The following is an 18,814-nucleotide window of genomic DNA, read 5'->3' as shown; positions in this document are numbered from 1 at the left end:
GGCAAGGTGGTACCGCAACAGGCAGTAACTCCGTCTGTTGCCGCACCAGCTGTTTTAGACCCTCAGTCACAACGGACAGTAGCTCCGTTTGTTGTTGTCTTTCATAGACCCTAGTGGTCCATGCTGCAGACTATACAGTCTCAGCTTGCTCCTTCATGCAGGAGTATCGTGCTGGAAGGTTGACAATGCACCTGTTATCCTACAACCCGCCGAGGTTGTGCGCTCAGCAGATACTGCGGCTGCCTGCTCCCACACTCCACCTGTGAGAGCTCCACCTCCGATGCGCAGTCCACCCTGCCAGACGCATGTTCTTGCTGCACCATCCGTTGACATGCGTGAGCTACCGCATCAGCAGTGGGAAGGTGCTGTAGAGCTGCCGGGTTCCAGCTCTATGCGGCATTCTCCGCAACCCATGCGGCATGCTCCGCATCCAATACAGCATGCTCCGCATACCTTTCAGCATGCTCCGCAACCCACCGCAGCCCCTCCCACGCACCAGCACTCTGCTTTTGTTGTTGCCAGCTCCCACACTCCGACTGCGGAGAAGGTTGACGATGCACCCGTGGGCCTACACCTCCCACGGTTGTGCGCCCGGCATGGCTTCCTGCTCTCACACTCTTGTTGTGAGAGCTCCTCCACCCATGCACAGTCAACCCTGCCAGATGTATGATGACTCCCACACACAGAGCACTCCGTTGCCGTGCGTGAGCTACCACAAGCTGCCGTGTTTTGACACGGTGTGTCAGCCTCCGCAACACACTGTGGTTACCGCCACTCGCCCGCAGCAAACTAGTCAGTCAGGAGTTGAGGCTTCCCCACACAACTTTGGTTGTTGCCAACTCACAGACTGTCAAACAGTTACTTGACGTTGCCTTCTGGTCTGCTACTTATACACCAGTGCTGTATGTCCTCACGCTCCTGTTGTGGTTGACAGTTCAGTTTTTGACAGTTCACAGACTGTCAAGCAGTTTCATAACGTTGCCTTCTGGTCTGCTGCTTTTGCACCAGTGAAACCCTCACTGAGAGAACCTAGCTTTTCTCGGATATGGTTCCTGTAGATGAGAAAGTGCTGTTCTCCCTCCTTCTGATATTCCCTTGAGGACTCTGTCATTTGGAGAGGAGCCTTAAGCTGCTTAGCCTCCTATGGACTTTAATTTAAGCATAACATGCTTCCAGGGAGGGTAAATGGTTCCGCTTCAGTCGCTAACCCCGTCTGTTGCCACACCTGCTCCCATAGACCTTGGGCTTTGTTGCAAGACATGCAGTCCAAGCTTAGTCCTTGATAGAGGATTTTTTACGGAGAAGAACCTTCCTGCCAACGACCTTCCTACCGGTTGGTTGTACGCCCTGTTGACGCTGAGGTATCCTACTCACGTCCGCCAGTTGAGATGGTTCCTCCACTGGTGCGACCCAGTGTGGGTTGCCAGTCGCACGTTGATGTTAAGCTACTCTCGGAGGTGGTTGTGGACGTTCAGTGTGTCACTGGGAAGACGTTCAACAACCAGCAGAGGTGACTTGTTGTGACGCAGTGCGGCAACCTCAGCAACCCGATAAGGGGTTGTCTGTACTACCCAGACAGTCTAGACAGTTTCGGGTTGTCGCTGTACTTCCTTGCATCCCCATGGTTGACAGTTCACAGACTGTGCAGCAGCTCCATGATCTTGTGTCCGGCTCCGTCACGCATCCACCAGTGCGACCGGATTCAGCGAGTCAGACGTTGCCCACTCCGTTGCCGTTTCCTCATCAGTTTCGGATGAGGAACCCTCTGATGAGGACATGGCTGAACAAGAAGATCAATCCCCAGCCCTGCTATCCATCCAGAAGATGCTGAAGAAGGAATACGGCCCTGTCAGGCTGTGGATGAGTCTGGTTAGGACACTGTCATCCGTGGTGCAATTGGTGTCACTTGGAAGACTACACCTCCGTCCTCTTCGGTTTCATCTAGCTCTTCACTGGAAAAGGACAAGACGCTAGAAGCGGTCTCGATCCCGGTTTCCGGAAGATAAGTCTGGTCTAACCTGAGGAAAGGACTTTATCAACCTTTTATAGGGTCTTCCCCTGACTGTTCAGACTCCCAACCACGTTCTCTTCTCAGACGCATCGGACGTAGGATGGGGTGCGACCTTAGGCGGTAGGGAATGCTCGGGATTATGGAACTCGAGTCAAAGGACAATGCATTTTAACTGCAAGAAGCTTCTGGCAGTACGTCTGACCTGGAAAAGCTTCAGGTCTCTCCTTCAAGACAAAGTAATGGAGGTCAACACGGACAACTCCCTGCTTTGATGTTCATCTCCTAGCAAGGAGGGACCTACTCTCTGACATGGTGCGAGTTCGCTAGTGACCTCCTCTCCTGTTCAACAGGTCTAGACTTTTCACTAGTAACAAATTTCTTCCAAGGCAACTTGAATGTCTTAGCAGTTTGTCTCAGTAGGAAGGGACAATAATTCCAACATATTGGACCTTCCACAGAGATGTATGCAAGAGACTTTGGGTCACCTGGGGCCAGCCAACCATAGATCTCTTCGCAACCTCGATGTCCAAGAGGCTCTCAATACTTTGCTCACCTATCCCGGACCCAGCAGTGGTTCTTTTAGATGCCTTTCTACTAGATTAGTCTCATCTAGATCTATATGCATTCCCTCCGTTCTAGATTGTCAACAAGGTACTGCAGAAGTTCGCCTCTCACGATGGGACAAAGTTGACACTAGTTGCTTCCCTCTGGCCCGCGAGAGAATAACTTACCGAGGTACTTCGATGGCTAGTAGACGTTCCCAGAACTCTTCCCCTAAGGGTGGACCTGCTACGTCTGCCACGCGTAAGAAGGTACTCCAAGGCCTCCACGCTCTTCGTCTCACTGCCTTCAGAGTATCGAAAGACTCTCGAGAACTTGAGGTTTTTCGAAGGAGGCAACCAGAGCGATTGTTAGAGCAAGGAGAACATCCACCCTTAGAGTCTACCAATCGAAGTGGGAAATCTTCCTAAACTGGTGCAAGTCAGTATCCGTATCCTCGACCAGTACCTCTGTAACTCAAATAGCTGACTTCCTCTTATATCTGAGAAAAGAGCGATCTCTTTCAGCTCCCACTTTCAAGGGTTACAGAAGCATGTTGGCATCAGTCTTCCGTCACAGAGGCTTAGATCTTTCCAACAATAAAGATCTACAGGACCTCCTTAAGTCTTTTGAGACCACGAAGGAGCGTCGTTTGGTTGCACCTGGTTGGAATTTAGACGTGGTTCTAAGATTCCTTATGTTAGACAGGTTCGAACCACTTCAATCAGCCTCCCTGAAAGATCTCACCTTTAAGACTCTTTTCCTGATATGCTTAACCACAGCTAAAAGAGTCAGTGAGATTTATGCCTTCAGCAAGAACATCGGATTTTCATCCGAAACGGCTACATGTTCTACATCTTGGTTTTCTAGCCAAACACGAGCTGCCTTCTCGGCCTTGACCAATATCGTTCGTTATTCCAAACTTATCGTATGGTTGGAAATGAACTAGAAAGAGTATTATGTCCTGTAGAGCTCTTAAGTTCTATTTTAAAAACCTTTACGAGGCCCGTCTGAAGCTTTATGGCGTTCAGTTAAGAATTCATCTTTGCCTATGTCAGAGAATTCTTTATCCTATTATTTTCAGACTGTTAATACGAGAAGCTCATTCCCTTCTGAATGAGGAAGACCAAGCTTGGCTGAAGGTAAGGACACACGAAGTTAGAGCTATCACAACTTCCGTGACCTTTTAATAAAATAGATCTCTGCAAAATATTTTCGACGCAACCTTTTGGAAAAGCTAATCAGTGTTCGCGTCTTTTATCTTAAGAATGTCCAGTCTCTTTACGAGAACTGCTACACTCTGGGACCATTCGTAGCAACGAGTGCAGTAGTGGTGGGGGCTCCACCACTACAATTCCCTAATTCCAGAACCTTTTTAATCTTTCTCTTGAAATATTTCTGGGTTGTCCGGAAGGCTAAGAAGCCTTCCGCATCCTGGTTGATTTGGCGGGTGGTCAAATTCTTTCTTGAGAAGCGCCTAGATTAGAGGTTGTGATGAGGTCCTTTAGTATGGGTTGCAGCCCTTCATACTTCAGCACCTAGGAGTCGCTCAGCATCCTAAGAGGATCGCTAGGCTCAGTAAGGAAGACGTACTTAAAAAGGCAGAGTAATGGTTCAAGTCGACTTCCTTACCAGGTACTTATTTATTTTATGTTTGTTATTTTGAATAACGGCTAAAATAAGATACGGGATACTTAGATTCTTTGTTAACATGTATGCTGGTCTCCACCCACCACCCTGGGTGTGAATCAGCTACATGATCATCGGGTAAGATTAATATTGAAAAATGTTATTTTCATTAGTAAAATAAATTTTTGAATATACTTACCCGATGATCATGAATTTAAGGACCCGCCCTTCCTCCCCATAGAGAACCAGTGGACCGAGGAGAAAATTGAGTTCTTGTTGACAAGAAGTACTTGAGTACCTACTCACAGATGGCGCTGTTGTGTACACCCCCACCTGTATAGCGATCGCTGGCGTATCCCGACCGTAGATTTCTGTCGGGCAACAGAGTTGACAGCTACATGATCATCGGGTAAGTATATTCAAAAATTTATTTTACTAATGAAAATAACATTTTTGTGTGTGTATGTGCCATTCCTTTTTCTGTTACTTCCTTTATCTTATTTTCTAATATTTTATATTATTATATATTTTCTTATACAGACATAAGGAAGAGTTCTTTTCCACATTTTATTCCTCTCTCGCATAAGTGTGAATATATGTATGTATGTATGTATGTATATACATGGAGAGACAGGTACAAAAAGATGGGCTACCATATACAGATGGACAGATATATATGAATAACTGAAGACGACCTAAATAATTTACTTGTATGTAAATACGTTTATCTATGCAAAATACAAATTTATATTGCCAAAAATACAGCCTTTATATATGTTTCCTAATGTGTGTGTCTGTAACATGTATGTACATCTTATAAGTATTATATTCAAGTGAATGTTTATATATATTCCTATATACGCACATGTGTACTACAAATTTTATGTGCACATATGAAAACATACAAAGGTGCTATATATATGTGTGTGTTTGTGTGTGCAATCATTCAGGGCGATGTGTGCCTTTTAGTCACACTAAGTATGAGCCACGTCTGGTACAAGTTGCATACGGTGATTCCCTAGATCAGTCTGAGCGATATGCACCATAACTGAACATCCAAAGTGTGACCATATTCGGCACACAACGCCAGTAGAACTATCTCTAATCATTTTGGGCGACATGAGCCATATATGACCACATCTATTATGTCCATATTAGGTACACAACGCCTGTAATGAAGACTTTTATTATGTCAGGCGAAGTGTACCACATAAAGTCACGCTTTTTACACTGGCTGAGCACTCGGCATACCTCACGGATACACCATAACAATTCTCACGTCAATAGCTAGCTGGTTACTGATTTTAATTGGTGTTAAAGAGAACGCCCATTGGGCCGTTTCACAATATTGCCAATCGCAGTCAACGTGTTAAGATACAAAGCCTATTTATAACTAGCCTATACACATTAGACATTAAGGAGCTGACAGCTACCTCATGCATCAGAGCAGAGGCTTTGGAACTTTTATAAACAATGCTAGGAACTCGCTCACAGGTTTCGAGAGACTTGGACGGAGGAATCCCAAGTGACGGGATGCAAGAATAGAATACTGTAGTGCTATTAGTGCCCCGCAAAGCACATTCCTTATGTGTAATAGCTAACCACTTGTTGTGACCGACCCCTAGCGGAATAGGCTCAACTGCTCATGAGGTTGACATAGCTTTTGTGCCTTGTTGGAGTGGAGTCCTGGCCAACTAAAAAACCCAGTTGCTGCTGCTTGGTAATACTCAGTAGTACCTAAGAGTCTGGCTGTTCTTGGATGTCCGTAAATCCCAGTAATTCCTAGCCTTCCGCTGTCAATCTTGGTGAGAAAACAGACTTCTGCCTTGTGCTGTTTAGTTGGGAGCACCTGCCTGTTAGGGACAGGCCAAATTTTTAGGAGATATAACTGTTGGTTTGGGAGCACTTATGGGAGGTTAGGGACAGAAATGATGGAAAGTCACCCAGGATTAAGTGGATGCGGCAGCTGGTGGGTAACTATTAGCCCCTCTTTTTTAACACTAGTGGTCACAAAGCAATTAATTATAGAAGTTATTAGCTGAGATTCCAAACAGATACGCATTTGACAATATCATAGAGAAATTAGAAATGTGTGAGAAAATGAAGCTAAAACACAAATATGCAAAATGCCAAATAAACAAATGAGAAGGATGTGCTGCAAACCTGCTCCATAATAGTGTATGCCTGATCTTTGAGGAAGAACAGGAAATAAAAAGATTGAAAATGAAAACTAAGACCTAAGAAAACAATTGAGAGATCATGTCAAACTTCCAAAATTTAGAAATAAGGAACAAGGAAGTCATAGATGATGTAGAAAATGGGATTAGTATCCAAGAAATACAAAATAAGGTAAGATCAAGGACAAAACCTAGAGAGGAAATAACCAACAAAAACAAAGTTCATGAAACCCACTAGAGGAAGGGTAGCCAAGGCCAAGAAGACTAAATAACAGCCTAGAAATGTAACTAACACCATAAACAGATTCTCCCCCTTAGCAGAGAAAGAGGAAGATGAGACGTTAATTGTAGAGTCTTTGGTAAAGGACCAAGGCACTTGGCCTCAAAAAGAGGAGAAAGGTGAAATCCTATCCAGGTGCCAATGAACAAATGATAGAAGTGGTCAGTAAAATTATGACAGAGAACAAGAAGACCACTATTATTGTTCAGGCAACTAGAAATTACCTATTCCTAAGATGTGATAACCTCCCACAAAATGTTCTGAAAGACAGCCAACAAAAGAAAGGCATCATAAGGATGGAAACTAGGCAATATTTCTCCAATCTACAAGAAGGGGCCAAAAGAAGAACCTGGCAACTACAGACCAGTGTGTGTAACTTCAGTGCCTTACCAAATTTTTTAATCAATTAAAGTAGATTCTATAGTAGAACATATAGAGAAAAACAGTCTTCTGATAGACAGCCAACATGGTTTTAGACAAAAGAGATCATGTGTGACAAATCTTTTGGAATTTTATCACAACATGCTTAGCATTTATGACAAAATCACGGCAATAGACATCATATACTGTACTTAGACTTTCAAAAGACCTTTGACAAAGTTCCTCATAAGAAATTAATAGCCAAAATTAGATCACTAGGCATCACTGACATGCCAGCTGAATGGATTGAAGATTGGCTAACAAACAGAAAACAGAGAGTTGTTATCAATGGAGAAGCTTCAGAGTGCGCAGCTGTTACAAGCAGATTACCTCAAGGATCTGTCCCTAGATCATTGCTATTTCTGATCTACATTAATGACATAGATTTAGGATTAACTAGTAAAATAGCCAAATTTACCGATGATACTAAACTAGGCATAAATGCTGCAAACTCAGAAGACGTAGAAGCCTTAAGAGAGAATCTAATAAAGCTAGGCGAATGGTCCAGAAAATGGCAAATACCCTTCAACTGTGGGAAATGTAATGTCATGCTCATAGGTTATAGTAACCCACAATCAGATTACTTACTGCTGGGTAATGAAATAGAAAGTGTGGACCAGGAGGAACATCTTCGTATTATTACAGCAAGGATTTGAAGTTCACCAAACAAAGCATAAAAGCTTAAAAGAAAGCACATAAACTAATAGGCTACATAAAGAGACAATTCAAATATTGAAACAGACTCTACTGTCTAATTCTGGGCTCCAAGTATTCAAAAGGATATACTGTAGATAGACTGGAACCACTACAAGCTATGGTCACCAAATTACCAAATACTTAGAATAGACTCCAGCAGATGTAGTAAACAGTAACACGATAAATGAGTTCAAGAATAAGTTAGACATGATCATAAGATATCTCTAAATGCTTAAACTAAATTTCTCTACCAAAGAGCAAATGAAGTCTCCTCGGATAGACTAAAAAGTCTTGGAGATATCCCAAATCCTTGTATAAAACACACACACACACACACACACACACACACACACACACACACACACACACACACACACACACACACACACACACACACACTCTCTCTCTCTCTCTCTCTCTCTCTCTCTCTCTCTCTCTCTCTCTCTCTCTCTCTCTCTCTCTCTCTCTCTCTCATGTATGTATAACTCCATGTATATCCCTTATAGGAGCCATTGAGATCACACCTATTGGGAAGGAGAATCGAAAGCCCAAATCCCCCAAGGCTGGTCCAGAGTCCAAGAAGAAAGGGGAGAAGAAGGGGAACAGTGCATCACATCAGCCACGTACTTTGGACGAAGCAGTTGCCCGCGTAAGTACTACTACTTGTACTGGGAATCAGAGATATGCCAGTGAGGTATTAATAGGCAACCTGTCAGTTACTATGAAATTTGCATTTATGCATAAGAATACAGTACTGAAATACTGTATTGTATTTTGATTCTTCATATCATTCAGTCAGATTTTTTTCTTAATTCATAGTACAGTATCCATATGTTAATGTTCTTTAAAAAGTTCATAATTTTTCTTAAAGTACTCTACATAAATTGGAGCTAGTTTTTGTAAATTTCTTAAAAGGCAGAAATTTTACAGACCATTGAAGCTTTAAACATTGGTGATATTGTAATAGTTTTATAATAAGTGCTCATTTAATATAGACTTAGCCTTTAAATGTCAAGTGAAACTGGATTGTTTACCATAATTTTGGAGATTAGTAGACCCACAATTGTTCCCATACTAACACACCTTTCATTATTCATGTGGAATATGCTTTCGGCGGAGCTGGAAGGTAGCCATTTAAAGTGCGAGGTGGCAACCCAACCTAACCACTAACAGTGGGTAGGTAAGGGGTGGCTGGAGGGTACCCAGCCACCTATATCTACTCATGGTTCAATGAAGCACGTCACTTTTTCTTTTTGGCTGGTGGAGAGCGGACATCTCCTCCCTCTCTCCCTTTAAGGCTTAGCCATTAACTGTATAACTATTGCTTTACGCTCATTCTTTTCTTTATAGATGTGACTGTGTTTTTATTACACGCTCACATTCTCCTGACGATCCGTTACAGAATAATGTGGCAGTTTTCAGATGTCGCTGTTTGTCTCCATGAGTTATCAGAGGGATTCCTCTGCTCTGACTACTCCTCTTGGGGGTAACCTCTCCCATCTGTGGGTTGGGTTTTTCTTCCCCCACGGAGGAGAGGAATTTTTAATTCTCTGTTTTTTATTTTTCAGCACTAATAGACGACATTGGGGTGTGAACTCAGTGGCTGTAGCTGCTGCTGATGTCTTTGTTGTCTACGAGGTCTATCTCCCGTTCGTCCTTCCGTCGACTCCTGCTGACGACGAGTTTTCTTGCCTTCTGCCGGTCTCGTCGTCTCCCAACGATCCGCAATTTTCTCTCTCTCCCTACAGGCAGTGTTTCAGCCCGTGTATGCAACTTCCTCCTGTTGAGGATTCTGAGACTACGGATGATCGTCAACCCACGGCTTGCTCACCAATCGGCAGATCGACGGTAACGAGCTCTCGATGCTCGTCATCGATCACGGGTTAGATGCTCGTGATCGCGAGCGAGACGGTCGCGATAGCGCTTATGCTGACGATCACGAGCGAGACGGTGACCCCGATGGCGACACTAGTCTCAACACAACCATTAAGGACGCTCACAATCAAGAGCTAGACCATCGTGATCACAAGCTTGCGGTCATGAGTTACACTCTCGGTCACGAGGGAGACGCTCGTGATCACAATTGTGACACTAGTCTCTATCCAACCCTTGAGGACGCTCATGATTGCGAGCAATAGGCTTGCGCTCACGAGCATGGGATATACGCTCACGAGCGAGACGCTCGGGACCACGATTGTGACACTAGTCTCTACAATCCTTGAGCACCCTCATGTGATCATCTCTCTCGCGATTGCGCTCACGCTCATGAGCGTGAGTTACACGCTCGCAGCGCTCGTGACTTGCGGTCCTGGTCATGAGCTAGACACTTGTGATCACAAGCGAGGCGCTTACGCTCAGGATTGTGAGTTACACACTCAGGCAGGCTCGCGATCATAAGCTACACACTCAAGCACACTCGTGATCGTGAGTTACACGCTCAAGCACGCTCGTGATTGCCAGTTACATGTCTACGGTCCGTGATAGCGGGCACGACACTCGCTCAGGATTGTGAGTTACACACTCATGGTCATGAGCGAGACACTCGTGATCACGATTGCAAGCGCCTTTGGTAAACATCACGAGCTACAGTGTCGTGATTATGAATGAGATGTTTGCGATCGCTAGCAGACACTCACGATCAGGAGCTACAACCCCGTGTCCCGGGCTAGACGATCTCGATCAAGAACTAAAGCTCTAGATTAAGAGTTTTAAGTTCTCAAGATAGGCGCCCATGATCACGAGCTAGATGCTCACGATCGCGAGCACGTGCTAGATGCTCATGATAACAGGCACAAGCCAGATACTAAACCACGAGCTGACGCTCATAATAATGAATTAAATGCTCACGATCACAAGTTACACACTCACTATCACAAGCTACTTGCTCACGATCACGAGCAACATGCTCACGATCACGAGCTACACTCACGATCACGAGTTACTCGTATACGATCACAAGCTACATGCTCACGCTCACGATTGCAAGCTAGATGCTTACGATCACTATCTAGACACACAAAAGCTCTTAGACGTTTACAACCACGAGCCAGACACTCACGATCGCGAGTTAGATACTCAAAATCATAACCTACATGTCCACGCTCACCGAGCAAGACACTCGTGCTTTCGTGCGAAACTCTCATTCTTTCGTGCGAGATGCTCATGCTCACGAGCAAGACTCGTGCAGAATGCTCTACACTCTCGTGCAAGGTGCTCATGCTCTCGTGCGAGGTGCTCGCACTCATGAGTAAGAAGCTATTGTGCGAGACACTCATGCTCACGAGGAAGAAGCTCTCACTCTCGTGTAAGATGCTCATGCTCTCGTGTGAGACGCTCACATGGGAGATGTTCACACTCAGGAACGGGACTCTCACAAGCTTGCATGAGCTGTTCAAGACCTAGAACGAGGCCCTCAGGATCATGAGCACAGTTACGAGCGAAACGATACTGACTGAATCGGTAGATCTCAAATTTTCCAGATCTCCGATATGTCAGCTGCCCATCTCTTTTTTTTCAACGGCTAGACGATTCCCTTTTGATTATCAATAGCTCAGTTTGCTGGTTTTATGTTCAACAGCTAGTGGTTCTTTATCTTACACGACTGTAGCTTGTCGTTTTCATTTGCTTGCTTTTTTGCTAGCCTGACGTTCACTGGTCAGAGGCTATTGATCACTATTAGCCTGTTCCATTCTAGGCTTCTAACTCAGCAGCCACTTCCTGAGAGGGAATTGCTCAAGAGAGCACTCTCTTCTAGATGGCATAGATCATCTCTCCTCACTCATGGGCTTACACCACTTAGTTAGACTTGGCAGAATTAATGAAATTACGGTTTGTTCCGTAATTGAAATACAAACCACGCTATTTACATGGGGTAATTACTTCGGCGTAGCTGAATGACGAGCCTTAAGAGTTTTAACGGTGGTTTACTACCCCGCTGCTAGTTAGCGGGGGTTAGGGAGGGGTAGCTAGCTACCCCCTCCCCCCCCTCACACACACCGGTGAATGCTTCACTTTACTTTTGGCTCGGGCAGAGAACAGACCTGTCTGCCCTCTCCCTCGCTTTGACTGCCTTATTTAATCTGTTTTTGCTTTTTCTTTTCCAGTGTGTTTGAAGTTGGCCTCTACTGACTATGCGTACATGCCCTGGACTTCCCGGCCGCCCTTGTGGGACCTTTATGTCGGCGGTCAACACCGATCCCCACACCTTATGTCCTCACTGTAGGGGCCAGCGGTGTGATAGTGTTAATGTTTGTATTGAATGTAGGGAGTGGTCTACCTCCCAGTGAGAGAGGTTTGCCCGGCACCGGAAGAAAAAGTCTAAAAGGGATCTTTCTCCTTCAGAGGCTTCTTTGAAGAGAGAAAATTCCAGGACTTCTTCATCCGTTGCCCTTTCCTCCTCCGAAGCTCCCCCTCGAGCCGCTTCTTCCGAGAGGCCAGCGAATGGTAGCGTAGACCGTACTGCTGTTGACCGATCCCGGGTTGCGGGAGAGGTAGTCGCCTCCCATAGCGAGGCGGCTGCCCCTCCTCCCCCGGAGGAGGATTTGAATATGTCTAATTGTGATTTGTTGCAGCTTTTGGCTTCCTTGGGATTGCAGGGTTCGCCCTCCAAGGAAGCCCTGTTTGACATGATCAAACTTGGTGCAGCTGTCAAACAATCGCCAACTACAGCAGGGATAGATCCTCTGTCTGTGGTTGACGTTGTTGTGACGGAGACATCTCGTGGGTCTAGTCAAACCCCCGTTCCTGTTGCTGAGGTAGCTGAAGGCTTAGATTCCCCCTCCGAACACCTTTCGAGGGAGGATCTAAGTCCCACGGTCTCTCCTGCCGGTGATTCTCCCACTTTCAGAGACTCCTCTGCGGAGGCCCTATGATGTCAGCCTGCTGATCCCACGGCCCCTCGTGGGCGTATAAGGCGGAAGGCTCGTCCTCCCCTTCGCCATAGAGGCCTTCCTTCCCTCTCATAAGGGAGTTAAAAAAGCGCCTCTTCGGCTCGTCGCCACCACAGTCCTCTGCGGAGGAGACGACTCGCCGTTCGCCGATCCTGCCAGCTACCACCTTAGACCTCTCCGGGATCCCCTTCGGATGATGGTTGTCCCTCGGGACCCTGTGACCAGTCTCCCTCCAGACCTGCTGACCTTCCGTCACCTTTCGACGTTGCGGATGCGCGTTACGAGCCACCTGATCCTGCCACTGCACAGGCACCGGGTCCTTCGGGGCTTAAGGGCCTTGAGCGCAAATCCACGCCTCTTGCCCTCAAGCGCCAGGTTCTTCCTGCGCACCCTCCTGCTGCTGCCGCTGTTCCTGTCTTAACGCCACAACGCTCACCTGCGAGTGTGAGCGCCCCTGTTCCTGTTATGCGCCAGGGTTCCCCTGCGCGCCCACATCCTTCTGCGCCCCGGCGCCCGCCAGCAGTTCCTGTTCCAGCGCACCAGTGTCCACCTGCGCCCCAGCGTTCCCCGGTTCCTGCCTCGTCGCGCGCAATTCAAGAGGTTCCTATGTTAGCGCACAGGCGCTCACAGGTTCCTCCGGACTCGCAGCGCCCGTCTGGAGTTACGCGCGAAGCGTGCCCACGCGCAGTTCCAGTTACAGCGCTCACTCGCACACCAACGCGCTTCTACATCGCAGCAGGCTACCCAGGAGGCGCCTAAGCTAGTGCACGGGCACTCACAGGCACCCCAGGGCTCTCCTTCCAGACCGCGCGATCCTGCACGCGTTCCAGCCGCGCGCGACGCTCCGGTTGCGCGCCCAGTTCCAGTTTTCAAGGCGCCCCATGCAACCCTCCAGCGCACACCTATGCGCCCTAATCCAACCGCGCGTCCTGCTCGCCCACCGCAGCAGCGCACACCAGTGCGTCCACATCCTGATGCGCGCCCACGATCACCTGCGTGCCCACAGGCTGGTATGCCTGTTCTTTCGGACCAGCGCCTACCTACGCTCAAACGCGCCAACCCTCCCTCGCGCTATCCTGAACCTGTGCTCTCGCGCCCTTGCCCGGTTCTTCCGGATACGCTCCCAGGCGCCACTGCCCTCTCGGGCCCGCCAGTGCCGCATCAGGATGCGCCTCGTATCCGGCCTCCTCCTGTTCCGGCTCCTGCGCGCCACACGCCCTCGCCATCTCCTACGCGCGCCCGCTCCAGCTCCTGCGCGCCCGCACCATCTCCTGTGCGCCATCGCGCCCACGCGCCTGTGGCCTCGCCACCGCGCCCTCGCGCCCGCTCCACCAACCTCTCTCGCCCACGCCCATGTGCGCGCGCGCCCGCACGAGCGCAAGATTCCTGTGTCACGCGATCCTTTCGCGCGCGACCCTGATCAGGGCCCATCACGCGACCTCCAGCGCGAGTGTCGCTAGGCGCATAGGTCTTCGTCTCGTTCCCCTCCCCGCAAGCGCAGAACAGCGCGTTCGCCGAAGGAGGGGCGGTTCCGGGACAGGTCTAAGGACTCTTTCGTTTCAGCTTCTCTCTTAAATAAATGAAATAAAATTAATCCTCCACACTGTCCACGGGATTGGATTTTATAGAATCCAACCCTTCTGCATGAGTCTTCCTCTTACAGCCTCTGTTGTAGAGGTCTTCCTTTGGGAAGCGGAATAAATATCAATGACAAGTATTGATCATCTTCATTTTGGGCTCAGGCCATGTCGTCCTGATGGAAAGGTTCCTTTAGGTAGCCTTCTAAGGGATATTTGCTACAGTGATACTACCAGAGAAATAAACCGAAGGTCTTCCAGGATTCTAACTCCTGGTGCGAATATCTAATTAAGGATATCGCATATCAGGGGACGTATTTTTAGATACGACACATAGCAATCTTCATCCCGAATAGATTTAACTCTTGATGTAAGGGGGAAGAGTGGCAAAAGAAGGGGGTGCCGATCTAGGTACTTGGTGGACCTCCTTCCCTATTCCTACTACGACGCCATTCCTTTTCTTGTAGCTCTCTTAGCGAGTTGTGCTCCCGTGTTAACCCGGTGTTTTGTTACAAATTATTGGAATATTCATCATGCAATCTCCAGCATTTTCATCCTTTGGAAAGTTGAGTATTAATTCTTTCCTTTGTATAATTTTAGTCTCCCTTTCACACTTAAATTTTAATAATTTAAGTGTGTTTGGTTGAGCATTGCCGAGAACCGGAGGCAGCCTTTTTACGACTGCAGTTGCTCGTTACACTTGCATTTATTTAGTCAATAGGGCGACAATTCCCAGTATTAAGCTATAATGTTAGCTATTTAGGCAAATTATACAAGTGGTGATTTTGCATACATGAATATTAATCCTCTTCCTATTATGTGACTTTACTGATCGTATGCGGTGGGAACCCTGGCGGTACCAACTACCTTGGCCTTGGATCCTACCATAGCTAGACTACTCTCGCTCATATATACGTTAGTAAAGTAATTCCCCACGTTTAGCCTCACTATCGTTCTTTTTCGATTCGTATGAGAATTTACATTCTCTAGAAAAGTTACGATATTCATTCTCTCTCAGAGAGAAGAGGCTAAACCATTCCTCCCTCCCCGAGTGCCGTCGCTGATATCGGCAGCAACCACTGTCTTTCTTCATCGCCGTCGAGTAGAACAAAAGTTCTTGCTACCTCCGGCTTTGATTTAGATAGTGATTAACTCAGGGTGCCCTTGTCTTGCTGACGACATCACCATGCTTCCTCAGTTCACTGTGCACCTCTCATTTCAATGAACTATAAGACCCTTTACCCTTCCCCTTCTGTCCTTTGGTGTCATCATAGCCTTCACAAAACTCCTTCACCGGTATTCTGACAGTCATCCCGGCTTGCTAGGGTGACTGCATTACCGGCTGGTACCCTGCTGGTAGAAGTTAGTTCAGCCGTCTCTTGTCACCTTCCCCCTTACTTCCTTCCTGTGAAGGAAGGAAATATTATTTGGGGGAAGATTGAGACGGCTCCTGACGGCTGCCGGTTGAACACCTAACATACTTTGGGAAGTCCTCAGCCCTCCCTTGTGCTGCCATCCACAGTTATCTTGCCGCTAATGTCATAACTGGCGACAACCCTTTTATGGATGGGTGGAAGCCAGAATCCGACAGATTCTTACCCCTTCCATTGGAACTTTCATTCTGGCAAGGAGACAGTAGGCAGCCTGATAGTCCTCCTACACTTCCAACTGTTATGTTCAACCATAATAATAGGAAACTCTCCTTCCTTAATACTTTTTCTCCCTCTATCGGTTAATACCGCCAGGTGCTAACCTAATACCGGCAACGGCTAAACTACAGTATACAACTATACAGTAGTACACATGTATTCTAACATACTCTGTGTTTCCTGTCGCAGTCAGTTGTTGGGACCACGATTTTGTGTTGAGGCCGAGTACTCCTTCAACACCCAGATGGGTTTTTCGATCATCAGGACCCTAAAGAATCACCGATCAGTGTTAATATATATTACAGGTGGATAATGTTGGTATAGACACTTACTAACTCTAACTCTAGTTCCTAGAGTTTTTTCCTACCTTGTATTCTCCCTATCAGGGAAACTAAATATTATTACTGACGGAGGTCTCAGCAATGGCTTGGGAGAGGAAACACAGATATGTCTTTTCTACTTTCTTTCAAGCTTACTATCGTAAGCTACCATAAACAATAGTAATTACTATTGTTAATAAAAATTGTATGCTTTTATATCACTGATATAAAAAAGTAAATACTCATTGAGCCCTTTTTCCTTTACAGGAGGAGCCAATGGAGAAATGTGCAGCCTTATCCCGCAACCACAAAGGCAAAGACTTTTGTGGCCACACGAAGTGCAGGACTCATGCCCCCTGCCGCATCGTGTCGGGAGTCCTCAAGTATTGGGACCTGAAGGGTTGCCCCACCTGCTGAACCCTGCTGGCCAATGGCTTCGGAGAAGCTCCCTCAGTCAACATACAGACTAGGGATACAGCGAGAGAGACCCTTCGCAAATGGGTAAGAAGGTTCCAGGGACTGTACTTACCCAACGTCTCCCTAAGGTGCCTACTGTTCCCTAATGCTCTACCAAACGCGGAGGTGCCCCTGGAACAGGTCCAGTTCTCCCCTCATACAACTGAAGATCGAGATCGACGCGGACATAGACAAGGCACTGGAAGGCATGGACATCTACCAAGAAACGATGTCAGAAGTGTCCACTGACACTGAGAAGGACCTACAGCAAGGAGGCCCTGAAGAAGGCGTGGAACATCCACAAGCGGAGGAAGAAGGATCCGTTTCAACCACAACCGAAGACCCTCAGTTCGCCGTGACGCCATACCAACCTATGCCGTCAACTTCAACTCCAACTCCACAACCAGTTGCAGATACTGACAAGAACGAAGCGATCCTCACTTCGATTCAACGGATGATGGAATTGTTCCAAAAGGAACAAGAGACGATGAGAGAGTCACTTAGGCAGCAGCAGATACTGTTGCAGGAGAGGGCGGACCGCCCTCGATCTACCAAGGGCTCCATTAAGAACCCCCTTAAAGTGTTGGATCTCCCTCACTGCTCCGAAACCAATCCCTGGAGGTATGCGGAGCATATTCCCATGATCAATGGGAAACTATTTGTCTCGGAGAAGTTGGGGACCAAACTGATTGAAGACCTTGAGTTCTGGCCTAACTTTTCAGCTTATACAGACTGTTACGTGAGACTGCGGGATGAACATGCAGCCCGTGAGGAAACGGTACCTAAAGAGGTCATTGTCTTCGAGCATAACAAGGCGCAAGCCACCCTCCTGAAAATCTTGAAAGGAGCCGGGTACACCAACTCCAAAGTCTCAGCACTGAGCAAGAGACATTCCACCTTTCTTGCTCCTTCCTCCATCTCTTTCCCCTTTTTGGAGAAAGCACTAGACTTTGCCGTCAAGGCAGTCGACGAGGGCAAACCCTGCCCAACCCTAGAGGAATGCAAACCATTCTCTCTAGCACTGCCTACCTGTGAGGGGAAGTGGAAGGATGTCCACCTAACCTTCTCCATCTCTAAGTTGGATCCAGAGATAGCAGGCCAGCGGTTCAATGAGAACCTTCCGAAGTTGCCAGACCGTCTTCCGAGGCTTTCTTATCAGAACTGCCTGGAAATGAGTGCAGGTCTACAGAACGCCCCAGAAATGTTCATTTTTCTGGCTAAGTCCCACATGGTATGCTTTCCTCAGAGCGAGGAGAGCCTGCAGAGAGTTTGTTTTGGCCTCGGCGACCATAAAACACAAACCAAGGAAGCTGATTACCTCGAGCATCTGGGGTAAAGACCTTTTCCCAGAGGAACCCTTATGTGTTTTAATGCTGGATCAGATTCATACTCTATTGTAATTACATTTGATAATCTAGTTGCCAAACAAAAATACTAAACTTATTTGCATCTTATTACTGCTATCTCAGTTACAGATAAATAAAACATGCTAGAGTTTTAATTAAGCCCTAGAAGGGCCCAGAACTTGAAATCAGGATACAGATTTCCATAGTAAGTGAAAGGTAAGCTCTAAAGTTTTACCTTCCGTTCCTATGGAAATTCAAACCTTGAATCCTTATTGTCGATGTCGACACTTTCCCCCTCTTAATGAGAGAATGCCTTGATGAAGTCATTGAGCTTCAGCACGGCATTTCATTCCCGTGCTGAATCTTGGTGACGGGCAAGAGGGCTCTCGAACTTAGGGAAATTGCTCCCCCAGTTCGAATCTAAATTTCTCTTTCATCTTTTTCTTCTGCTTAATATTACTTCGACCTTCTCTTAATTTTATCAACTTTCTTTCATCTTGCTGTCCTATCTCTATGATTATTATTTTTCTTAGTTATATATATATGTAGATGTATGCATATATATATATATTTATTTATTGTATTTGTTCATTTATTTATTTATCTATTTTTTTTTCTATTTTATTTAAATGGCGTGGATATTTCCACATTCGTTATTACTGCCTGCTTAGATGAATGGGAGAAGGGATCACGGTTGGGAGGTATTCGCATTCAAAGCTATATATGAGAGTATTGGATGATCTCAGCCATCCCAAAGATGGTTTGGACCTTTTTGGCGGAACTACTCTCAAGGGTTGGGTCATCGGAATCCAGGGGGATCCAAT

The 18,814-nt window shown here is 46.6% G+C and overlaps 1 protein-coding gene across 1 annotated transcript in view; it reads left to right on the top strand.

Annotated features, from left to right (window-relative positions):
* Tmem214 (Transmembrane protein 214) overlaps window positions 1–18,814 on the top strand; it is a 377,130-nt gene that overhangs the window by 41,643 nt on the left and 316,673 nt on the right. Inside the window, 1 exon segment of the mRNA XM_068372549.1 lies at window positions 8,260–8,402. Coding sequence (XP_068228650.1) covers window positions 8,260–8,402 — 143 coding nt within the window.

The sequence above is a fragment of the Palaemon carinicauda genome, chromosome 4 (genome assembly GCF_036898095.1).
Source record: "Palaemon carinicauda isolate YSFRI2023 chromosome 4, ASM3689809v2, whole genome shotgun sequence".
Lineage (NCBI taxonomy): Eukaryota > Metazoa > Arthropoda > Malacostraca > Decapoda > Palaemonidae > Palaemon > Palaemon carinicauda.
This window is presented reverse-complemented; position numbering and strand designations above follow the sequence as displayed.